The sequence below is a fragment of the Saccostrea echinata genome, unplaced genomic scaffold (genome assembly GCF_033153115.1).
Source record: "Saccostrea echinata isolate AGI-Se365-2 ecotype Australia unplaced genomic scaffold, CSIRO_AGI_Sech_v1 ptg000034l, whole genome shotgun sequence".
Classification (NCBI taxonomy): domain Eukaryota; kingdom Metazoa; phylum Mollusca; class Bivalvia; order Ostreida; family Ostreidae; genus Saccostrea; species Saccostrea echinata.
Window position 1 is genome coordinate 790,187 of NW_026889783.1, and position 12,219 is coordinate 802,405.

The window sequence follows — 12,219 nt, forward strand, 5'->3', positions numbered from 1 at the left end:
AACAATGGAATATATAGGGAAAAAAATCTTTAAAATCTTCTTCTCAAGAACAGCAAAGCTATTTGTTATATTGATATGACAGCATCCTCAGGTAGTTCAAAATCCTAGCCCCCCCCCCCCCCCCCCCCTTTAAACTTTTCAATACTGAAGTGATTTATGCTTTTTCCTAGCCAATATGCTCAGGTAAGCTATGTAGCCCATGGTCCTGTTGTAGATTTTTTTTTACCGTAGTTTGATCCTAATAGGCTTTTGTACTTCTGAGCCAAAGGCCACTGTAAATTTGGGCCAAGGGCTTTCATTCATACCAAAAATAGGGACGAGACCCTCAAACAAGGGGGGGGGGGTAATTTGGGAAATGTAAAATAAAGTAGTGGTTGCTAAAAAATCTACTCAAGAATCACTGGGCAGATTGTTAACAAACTTATATATAAAGATATATTTTAGATTAAAAATTGTACAAGGCAGCACTTTAGGTCAAAGGGGGTGGTCTCAAGGTCACTTCAAAATTGATCTAAAATATTTTGGTGAAACATTGATATTTTGTCTACTATGAGCACTAGGATCATCCAGTCTTGTAAGTTGTTGCATCTAATGACCATGGGATATGTTGACCTAAAGTAGGTCACAGTGAACAACTTTGACTTTCGCAGCTTTTCAAATTGTTTTAGGATACTGTGAAGCTTAGGATCATCAGACTGTCAGTTGATGCATTTTGTGGCCTAAAAGTGTGTCAACCTAAAAGTAGGTCACAGTGACCGACTTTCTGTATTTTTGGGCTATTTTAATGTAAATAATTAAAATAATTAGTAGACTACGAGGCTTAGAATCATCAAACTTTGAACATTGATACATCTTGGGGCTTCAGGGTGCATCTAATCTCGGTGGAGATTCGGCTGGGCTAGATATTTGGTCCGACGCCCACCGGTGGGCGTCAGACCAAATATCTAGCCCAGCCGAATCTCCACCGAGATTAGGGTGCATCAACTAAAACGTAGGTGGAAGTGACCTACTTTATAAATTTTATGGCTTATTATAATTTTATAATCTGAGGGATCTTTATGTGTGACACGGGGCTTCAATTTCTATGGTCTTATCCTTACATTGATAAATCTGTCTCAGATTAATTGTACCAGTACCAAGGCGTAATAATTTAGCCAAGTGGCAGAACTTGTCACAATTGTGATTTCTCGGCCTTTCTGACAATCAGAGAAACAACCTCCATGACAATCCCCTTGAAGTCAACATGGAAAAGGTCTTATTCGTATAACCTGGACCAAAACTTCTTTAAATGCAAAGATACAACATATACTACAGAAGAGACCATCTATTCTGTCTAGCCAAATATTGACGAGAAGTGACTCCACTTTGTACGAAATTTTAACTAATGTTAAAAATTGGAGTTGTTTTTATGAGCTTTGCAGGAAAGGTCCAAGAAGTTTCAATTGAACTTATCACTTTAGAAGAGCATATACGTCTTTTCGACAACTTGGCGCTTCCCAGCTGCAAACAAATGTTTTATATATATGTATTAAAGATATTTTTTGAAAATTTTTTGGGCGATTAGATCTTCGGCAGGGCTGACAACTTTCATTAGCAATCAGCCCTGCATATGTTTTGCTAATTTTATGGCAAGTTTCAAACACTGCTTTGGGCCTTGAGATATGTCAACCCAAAAGTAAGTCACAGTGACAATGTTATGCAATTTATCAGAAGTTTGTTGAGGAATGTGTGTGTGTGTTGTCCACAGAAGACAATCAAAACCAAAATCCATCTACATATCCTGGAAATTTTTTTTTCTGAGATGACAGAACTACTACTACACACTTTTTCCCCCCTTCACTTGTTAGTATGCACATACTGTAGAAGTGTATAACTGTATTCCTTACAAGAGAATGGTACAGTGGTCATAAATACTAGTAAGACAAACAAGCTTTTCATTTTTTTTAATCAAAGTTTCAAGGACTTTGGCATACAATCAACACATTACTATGAATAGATTTGATAAGTTATACATTCATCATCAGTACATTATAAAATTAAAATTACCATCAGAGGGCAACACTGACTTCCTCAGACTACAGAATATGTTCCATCACGCAAAATCTAAATGATTGTCTCAAACTTTACATGTAAGCAATGAAACAAAATATTGTATTATGTGAACATTGTAGACATAGGTGGAAAGTAGAACAATCTATTTTCATCCCAGTGAGCACCCATGTCTTACAAATAGGAAAACTTTTGGCATCAAAATTTGTACATTGCCAGAAAAAAGTTCAACATATATCATTAAATGCTATTCAAAGCATAATACTAGAATTTGCTAGCTTGCTACATGTAGCTGCAGATTTTGAGTTTCAGTTCAGAGTTAATAATACATTGATTAAAATTTTGAATTCTTAAATATGCTTAAGTCGTAATATGCATCATGGTCCAGTGACCAGAGCACAATTAAAATGTAAGATGGGTTGCTTGTAAGATCTCATCTGCTTTTCATAACTACATGTATAATGTGTCAGAGTAATGTTATATATTTAAACATATGGGAGTCTTAAGTTTGGTTTTCCTCTCCATAATCTATATCTCTTTACTGCAGGCTGATTTAAATATTTAATTAACATCCATGCAAGTTTTTTAAAGACGTAGTAGAAATGCTCTTTTCAAAGAAAAAAGAAAACTGGTAGGGGCTCTTACAGACAGAAGAATACATTGGGATGAAATATGTATACTACCATTGAAAATTGGCCTCCAGAGTACCAAATACCTTAGTTAGTCATAGTAATGAATTATATAGAAATCATCTTTATCACTTTTTTTACCACTGAATAGCATCACTCAAAAATGAAATTCCCATATACGAAGACAAAATCCGAGTAAAAGTGTGATAAACAATTTTCAGAACTTTTTTTGTTTGTTTATACATGTATCAATATTCCAAAGTTTTAGCTTTCCTTTGACAGTACGACATACTTTATCTGCTGTCTCTGTCTCCCACATCTTCTACTGTACAACAGTTTGCTCTATTTTTCTTATTGATTTACACAATTAAAATTACAATACCTTAATCAGTAAATTTAGTTCTTTGAAAAGAATTCAATAATTCCTTCAGGAGAAGTGTCTGTGACTTATCCTTTGATGTGCAACTTTGTTGCATTACAAAATACATGAAACAATATAAATAGAAACAGTACTGGTACACAACCAATTATATGAATACAGCAATGTGTGTCCTAGGATCTATTTCTTTCCTTTAGTTACAGCTACTGTCTTCACTGTTTTTGGCTGTAAAATACAAGGCATGGAAAAGGATGTAAATTACATAAACTAAGAAATAAGGTTACTGATGACAATTTATTCATTTTTTCTTGCCCCCCCCTTTTTTTTTTTAAAAAACAAATGCATTAAATTTTCAAACCTCAAGTATTTTGAATGAGCAAGTCAAGTCATCAGTCACTCTCATCACAGCTCCAGCATTGTCAAATTCTCCACAGTAATTAGGAGCACTGAACAAAGTCAGCAGCTACAAAATGATAAAAATTATTTTTCTTCTATTTTATTATGTTTGCATCTATTGAAATTCTCTTTTTTATTTCCTATAAAAGCTATATTTCTGTTTTCTTTATGGATAACAATTTACTTCTATAAACAAGTAAAATCCTGTTTTATAAAGGCATCTGAGTAACTGCTCTTCCATATACTTTACATATGGATTGGTAATGCAATATTTGAAGCACTTTCATCAACTTGGTATGAATAATTTAATCAAAGATATGAACACGGTAGACATACTTTTTTTCTGCATGGGATTAATGTACGTGGTCACAAATTTTCTGTGGAAATTTGTCACAGCATACTTTAAGTGCATTTAATACATGCAGTGGCATTTAATCCAAGAAATCTGTGTAATTTACTACCTATGCATTGAACAGAAATTGTGATTCCGCAGAATTATGACTCAATGAAAAAAATATGTTTATTGTATAATAAATAAATATTCTTATGGGTTTCTGCAACATGTAGCACAACAAAGTATTTTATTGTTCTAATTGACTTACTATTTTGCGATACGAGATGATTCACATTAAAAAAAAAGTCAGCAGTGTTTACATATATCAAAGAAATACATGTTCCAATATATGATGAATTTATTAAAACATTTCAATAAAAATCAATTTATAACTATACAAAGCAAACTTACCCTTCTTTTTTGAAAAAATTGATATCCATCTTCGACAACCTAGAAATTGTTGAAAACAAAATTGTAAAATGCGTAAAGAAAGTTGCTTTCTTTGATAAATAAATACTAAGCACAGTTGCTATATTTGAAACTTTTGCATTGAAAATGTAAAGAAATACCTGGTGTGCCCTCACAATTAGGCTGAAATTGTGCTTTTTTAAAAATTCTTTGACAATATCTCCACCAAAGGTAAAGGATACACCTCTATCATTTTCTCCCCATCCTGTAATATCCTGTGAAATAAACAATGTTCAAATTTCAAGAAGTTTTTAGTAAACAATGCATCTGACACTTGCCAATAAACAAGGTTTTCAAGTTTAAAAACCTATGAAAAGCTAGAACTTTGACTCACTAAATGGATCATCAAAGTACATTGTATGTGTATCAAAAATAAATAAATTTTATGAATAATATGTGTTGTATACAAGTATATCAACTTTAAATTGGAGTTTAAAAAAAAAAGCAGATCGAATTACTCAAAAGATAAGAAGGGATTCTTCTTTGGGTCCAAATTCAGTCCAAAAAATTTTTAATTCTCCAAATTTTCCAAGGTTTTATAAAGTGTCCAATTATCTTGGGAAGGAAAGGAGAATTTCCTATGTATTTTACTCCTTAAAATTGATAACACTGAAATCCTATAAGGGGAGTCCAAATTCTCCGTCTGGATCTACCCAATGATATTTTTTTATTTCCATAATTTTTTTACCTTATGGTCATGAACAAGATCATTCATAGATCATTACCTCATCAGGATCTGACCACAATAAATCACAAATGAGACCATGATCTGGGACATCAAGTGGTCTCTCAAGCTCTGTTATCTAATAAAGAAAATATGGGCATGTATATATATTGATGTCCTTCAACTACTGTGGAATTATTTTAATTTGTGGGGGTCAATGTTCCTGGGAAAGCAAAATTTTGTTGGTTCTTGGGAAAGAGGATATACAGAAGATTCAGTGAATAAATATGTTCACAAAATAATTGTTCATGGGGATGTAAATTCGTGCATAATGGTGACCCACGAACATTGGTCCTCCACGAACATTAATGATTCCACAGTAGTACATTCTGTTTAAAGAAAGTTATTAAAATCTTTTCTTTCTTTCTTTTTTTTTTTGAAATTACATAGCAATAGTTATAGCGCAGACTGCAAAGATGGGGATGAAAAAGTAAAATAAAATTTTCAAATTTATAATTGTTCAATTTTGCAATTAAATTCTGAAAATGATACATAAGTTTCTACCCTACTTAAATATCGATTATGAGTAGATGAGAAGGAAAAGGGGTCATTATTCTTTTCATTCAGAACAAGCTTCTGAGAGTATTGCATAAGCATAACTAGTCCCCTAACAGCAAGTGTAATCTAGTTCCCTTTGAAAAATTAACAAGGGGCTTAAGGGTCACCTGTATATAATACAACATTGTAAGGACTCACAGAAGTAAAAAATAAAACAATATAAATTGACAGATGAAGCTATGTTGTCCAATAGCAAGAGAATTGGGGAGATCAGGGAATAACACAATAATTAGTCTAGTGCTCATCAATTAAACTTATAAACGTATATCTATTAACTTGCCTGTATTTGCCCCCATTTGTTACAATCACCATTCTGACTAAACAAACAATAGTGCTTGAGCACTATTAAGAAACCAATCTCATTTTCTCTCATATTGGCCTCTGTTGTTCTTTAAGAACATTTAATGTACAAAAAAAGTATTTTTACCTTTCTCTTTATCTATTAATTACAATTCTGCCTGACCATTAAAAACTATGAGAGTACATTTTGTATTGTATATTATAAAATTTTTTTGTATAATTCTCTCATTCAATTTACCTTTCAATTACATTATTTACAGTGATTGATTAATTATCTTAGGTGAATAGCAAGGAATAACTTCTCTCTGTAGACTACAAATTTATAGAGGCCTACCCAACACCAAAACACTTGACCAAGTGGTCAAGAATTTCAAAAACCTGGTAAAAATACTCTTGCTTATTACAACATTGTACTCCGTTTGCCTCCTAAATGCTCAGGAGCAGAAAGATTTTCAAAGAATAATATATTTTCACTGCAGATTCAACACAGCCCCACCTTAACCCTGGGGCCATGAAATTCACAATTTTGGAAGAGACACACTTGCTCACTATGCACTTAGTTTGTTTGATTAATACCAATATCTGATCTATAGAGCCCTGCCCTAAAACCAGACCCCCTTTCTCACACTTGTTCATCATAACTATGCACTTACTTTGTTTGCTTAACACCCCGTAGCAGAGAAGAAAATTTTCAAAGAAATAATGCATCTTCACTATATAAATAATAGAGCCCCCCCCCCCCCTCCTCACACACACACCAGAACCCGGACCCTGGGGCCACAATTTTCATAATTTCAGAATAGGCACCCTTGCTCTTCAACAACATGCACTTAGTTTATCTGCAAAATATACAGGAGGGGGGGGGGGGGGGGGATTTTTAAAGAATTTGTGCTTTTTCAGTATACAAGTCAAAAATAGTCGATGTGTTTAATGGATGCAATTTTAAACATTGAGTTTTTGAAAAAAGAAAAAACATTATTGATGAATAATGCTTTTATACCTGTTTTAGGTATTTAAAACATTGGATTTTTGGGGGAAAAATTATTGATGAATGGTGCTTTTATACCTGTTTTAGGTCTGTTAAATCTGGTGATAAGCCGCCATGCATACAAAATATGGTGTCTTCTACTAGTGCAGCTGAAAGCATGAAGATAGTGCAATAGTTTTCATGCCATAAAATAGTTTAATATATCAGTAGTTAAAATGTAGTACAAGGATCATATATTTGTGCTTAGCTGTTGGCTCAGTTTTCAAAAAATGTAAGCTTTTACAATCTTGACAGCACTTTATGCAGTTTCTATCCTGAATAATCAATTTCCTATTATAAATGATAATATTATATAGTACCAAAATATCATGACCAAAAGAACTGAAATGACAGACTACTCAAAATATTTTTAGAAATATTTGGTTAATAGTACAGAAATCTTTTGAATTCGCTATCTAGAAATTTAAGCCTAAAGAATTATTGCAATTAGTTCCACGTCATAAATCATAGAATGTGTAATAACAAATTGATATAGTGCAGTTATGCTATTGAAAATATATCTACACCTTGTGACATTTAAGACAGTTCAATAAAAAAAAAAATAACACTCTATGCTTGCATAAAATGACAAGAGCTTTTAATTCACAGTAACACCATATAACTGTTAAATTTTATGTGGTTTAAGATATTGATAAACATACTCTTTAATGGAATATACTTTTTATGCAAGAGTTTCTTACCAACTGGTAGACAGTTAAAGCAATCAGTGAATGTCTTCCACAGTTTTATGTTGTACCGCCGCTTGCATTCATCATAAAATCCATAAATTCTGCAAAATGGACATGTAAAGGAAACAGTATGACAAGGCACTGATTTCTCATTCAGCAATGAGAATAATTGTACTCGAGTATGTATGTCACAAAGCAAAAGATTATTAACAACGATTGGCTTTAAACAGACTAATTCTGCTCTATTAGTGACATATTGGCATACCTATTTATAGAAGCACATTCATGATTTCCTCTCAATAAAAAGAAATTGTTGGGATATTTGATTTTGTAAGCTAGCATCAGACAAATGGTTTCCAAAGATCTCTTTCCTCTGAAACAAAAAAAAAGTACAGCTCATCAATTGAACTAGACTCCTTCTTTTTGAAAATGTTTTGAACTATCATTGAAAAGTAAAATGTATTGGGGCTATTTACGATGTTTCATGATGCAACAATCATTAGATACAATGAAAAGAGACTCAGTTGTATACCGATCTACATAATCTCCTAGGAATAGATAATTAGACTCTGGTGGAAATCCACAGTTATCAAAATGTCTCATTAAATCTTCATATTGTCCATGAATGTCTCCACATATTGTCACCGGGGCTGTTATTTCAATTAACATTGGCTGTTCCAAAAATATTTCCCTGGAGAGTTGACATAATTGGCGTATTTGTGTTTCTGGCAACTGAACCTTTAAAGAAAAGTATACTGAATTATTTTAATAGGCCTTGGAAAATAGACAAAAGTCACCAAGAATTATACAAAACAGTGGATATTTTCTTTTAGAAAAATAATTTTGATACTTGTTTGGTGGGCGAGTCTTTGGCTGTAAGCAGTTGCTCTATTATTGAGTCCACGTCAAGGTCTTTGGTCATGGTTATGCATCAGTTTCTTATTAATTATGATGTTTATGTCCTTCAACAAATTAAATACATGTTAATTAATGTAGCAAAATATAAAGTGTCAACCAATATTGGTACAGTAGATTCACTGATGTGTCATCTTTTTAACAATATGTCTATAAATAATCAATTTTTATGGTTGATGAATTGTGAAGATGTTGATTTGATGTGCAAGCTCTGTGAATTAAATTTCATAGGTACGAATGGATACCGACTTTCATTTACTTTTAATTCATTACTTCACTATGTTAAGTTGTTGAACTTTGTATGACTTTTACTGTCCATTGCAGTTTAATTATTACTTTTCTCCATTTATCATGTATCTGTTTATTCTACATGAAGCAGAAGTGGATTTCTGTTTAATATATCCTTTGTTGATGTATCAGACATTTAATGCACATGCGTACGTAGTAATATTAATTAAATATATGCATATGTATCTTAAATTAATGATAATAACACATCTATACATATGAAACTTTAAAAATTATCAATATTTATGTTTATGCCCACCATTTGGGCCATTATTTGGTAATAAATGCCATTTTATTCTTTAACATTGTTAGGACAAACGACTTCACAAAGTGTATTTTCATTATTCCAGTTCTTGTCATTAAATATTGATAAATCTTATTTTTATATTGGATTAAAATCCACTTTAATTAAATATTAAGATGTATTATGAAATTTACACAATACACGGACACACATGTATCACATGACACATTTTCCCGGCAAGTTTTGTTTTGAATAGGTTAACCTATCTTCCATGAAGTAAAAAAAATGACGCTGTATAAATGTGTATAGAATGAAAAAGCAACATTACTAAATGTCAACACTCTTGGATGTCGCATATTGAATAACGACATACGATACACACAGTGGACTTACACTCTAAATAAAACATTCATCATCTTTCGAAAATCAATAACAATCTATTCATATAAGCTTTTGAACTTAACGTTATACTGTTTTTCCAAGACACGTCTGGAAACGCTTACTTTAAATCAAATGGTCTTCTCTAAGAAAACGTGTTTTAAGATTCATTTTGGATATCAAACCTCCTGTATTGATTTCTTGGCATCCATCTACATATTGATGATGCAGACTTTTGTAAAGATCATGTGATCATAACCAAGGCAACTGAAAAGCCTCGCGTGAAAACTAGCGCCAATTGCATGAAACTTGAACCCGCGCGATGTGAATCATATAGATCTAACTGACAAATACAATTTTATTTTTCGGAACATTATGATTTAATTTTTAGTTTATTATGAAGAAAGGTAATAAAGCATATACCTGTTAAATAATTTTCCCAGCGGAATATGTATCCAGCTTGAATTAAAAGTCCAGTCCTAAAACCAATCTTATTTCCATAAAAGCCACCGTCGAATGTTACGTCTATTTATTAAAATCAAATATTTGACCTTAGAAAGTAAACATAGAAAATACAATAAAGGAAAGTACACATTGATTTTCATAAAAGAAGCTTTACAAACCATTTTAGGGTTGCAAGCAATCGAATAAATTATACCCATGGTCAAAGGAATGTGTTAACCAGAGACTTTAATATAAAATTATTTTCTTTGTTTTTACAATAAATAGCTCGCGACCAAACTTCGACAGTACCGGTTCTCAGACATGCTATTAAGTTTATATTTTTAATCTGAAATTTGTACATAGTACATGACTTTACAGTTAGTTTCGAAAGTTCTCTGGTCATAAGCTACAAAACACAGATTATCCCCCTCCCCATCTTATGGAATTCGCTGCGCCGTATACCCTTCTCATTAATCAGTTTCTTTTCATCTAAAAAGAAAATGACGAATTCATGAATAAACGAGAAATTGCCGCTCATAAATTAATCGTGAAAATGGCTCTGTAACGAAAGTGCACATGTTGAAAAAATTTACGATAAAATTTGCTGAAGGTGTGTGCTTTTTATTTAACTCGAACTGAAAATTGTCCATAACAATATTTTATACAACTCAGGGTATAGAGAAGTTTAAGATAAATACTGTTGCAACAAAATAAGAAAAGTAGGCAATGTTGGTCGGATATATGTCGATTTTTATAGCTAAATTGGGCTATTCCTCGGACCTCTCAACAAAATTTTACTGATAAAGCAATAAAGTATAGATAACTGATTTTGCTATTTTACATTCCTAAAAAAATAATCAATATGTTACAAACAAATTTATAAATGATCAAAAGATATTTTTAATCCAATGAAAGTTCAAATCGTCTGCATTCCATGTGCAAACTGCATTTTAAATACATGCCACGTTCCTTAAAAATTGCCAGAACTATACAAGCTTGCAGTTGCTCATCTCTTCGGTTCCAATCAATCATAAATACACGATTCGAGTATTATCCTTCTCAAAATTCAAACCCAAATGGGGGATTTATTCTTCGTATAAGGTCTGAACCCTTTCCATACCAGGCCTGTGGAAGAAATTGGGTGGTTCCAATGGAAGGTACCACCTAACAGAAAAAAAAAATAAAATTTTGACACGAAAAAAGGGGTTTACCAAATATTTATAACTTAACCTTGGTTCCATTGTATGATAAGTATGTTGGCAAAGTTATTTAGGGCCAATAGGGGGTAAACCGTAAATTCCTGTGTTTTCTATTGAATATTCTACTACAGATATTGCTGAGATCAAAGAAATTCCGCGGACATTACTCTCCAATGACAGGAATTTTTTCCAGGGGGGGGGGGGTCCAACCAACTAAAAAAAAATTCTAAAACCCAAAAATTTCTTGACCAGCCCCCAAAAAAAAATCCATTACCAAAAAGTGAAAAACACATATTTCGTGGTGGTAATGGTGGGGTCCACGTTTTCCAAGGGAGGGATCCAAAGTCATTTTTTATTTGCTTCAGTATATACTTTTAGTAACTCTGCAAATTCCATTGGGGAGGGGGGGGGGGTCCGGACCCCCCCTTTAGATCCGCGCATGAATAAATTATAAAATCATCAACAAATTATCAGATCAGAAACACATATCAAACTTGTATATGTGGAATTAATATTTGATATTAAAATCTACTACTTCTTTAGACCATATCGATGTGTCTGCTTCAGTCTAAACAATACGTCGTAATTACGATTCTGAACACGTCTGTCTTTTGATGCAGCATTGTCATTTAGTTTTGCGATTGTAATTAGTTAAGACAATTTACACACCTTGTGATCCAACAGCTCATATACCAATAAATTAAAGAACTTGATTAACACTTAATTGAAGAATCAGTTATTGTGGGAGAATTTGTCTGCTTCCATCGTTTAAAACTTACGGTGATTCACCACATCTCTAGACCAAAAACAAAACCCCAAAAAACAAACAAACAACCCCCCCCCCCCCCCCCAAACCAAACAATTAAAGCTTTCAACTTCATTTCTAATGCATTTAAGAAAACTTTGTATCCATTTCAAATTCAAAATGAAGTGAATGTTTGTAAGAATGAAAACATGCGATCAAAGGGCCACAACACTCACCTGAAGTAACTTCGGCTCTGCTGTGCATCAAAATATTGTTTTTAAAAGAATTTTCTCTCTGTATTTATACCATGGGAAATTTTGACTTTTACATAGTGGCTCAACTGTGGTCCCTAGTACAATGAATTAAGTAAACTTTAATCCAAACTACGTGGAGATTCTGAATATTATTAATATAATTAATGTTGCCTTGCTGTTTTGTAAGGAAAAAAATCAA

The 12,219-nt window shown here is 32.6% G+C and overlaps 1 protein-coding gene across 1 annotated transcript; it reads right to left on the bottom strand.

Moving 5' to 3' along the window:
• Nucleotides 1-1,934: 1,934 nt before the first annotated feature.
• On the bottom strand, nt 1,935-9,622 carry LOC133199502 (serine/threonine-protein phosphatase alpha-2 isoform-like). Its single transcript, XM_061335311.1, has 11 exons — nt 9,504-9,622; nt 8,404-8,515; nt 8,086-8,291; nt 7,819-7,926; nt 7,566-7,654; nt 6,904-6,974; nt 4,981-5,058; nt 4,357-4,470; nt 4,199-4,237; nt 3,416-3,520; nt 1,935-3,282 (listed from the first exon to the last, which is right to left on the bottom strand). Exons 2-11 carry the CDS (start codon nt 8,473-8,475, stop codon nt 3,238-3,240), a joined length of 927 nt encoding a protein of 308 aa, XP_061191295.1. The 5' UTR covers nt 8,476-8,515; nt 9,504-9,622; the 3' UTR covers nt 1,935-3,237.
• Between the last annotated feature and the right edge of the window lie 2,597 nt (nt 9,623-12,219).

What these genes read in the sequence shown, in the direction of transcription:
- LOC133199502 (XM_061335311.1), bottom strand. Translation starts at nt 8,475, where the DNA reads ATGACCAAAGACCTTGACGTGGACTCAATAATAGAGCAACTGCTTACA. An exon ending in AAGACTCGCCCACCAAACAA is followed by an intron (nt 8,292 to 8,403) that starts GTATCAAAATTA and finishes TTTTCTTTAAAG; the next exon opens with GTTCAGTTGCCAGAAACACA. An exon ending in GAATGTGCTTCTATAAATAG is followed by an intron (nt 7,655 to 7,818) that starts GTATGCCAATAT and finishes TCCATTTTGCAG; the next exon opens with AATTTATGGATTTTATGATG.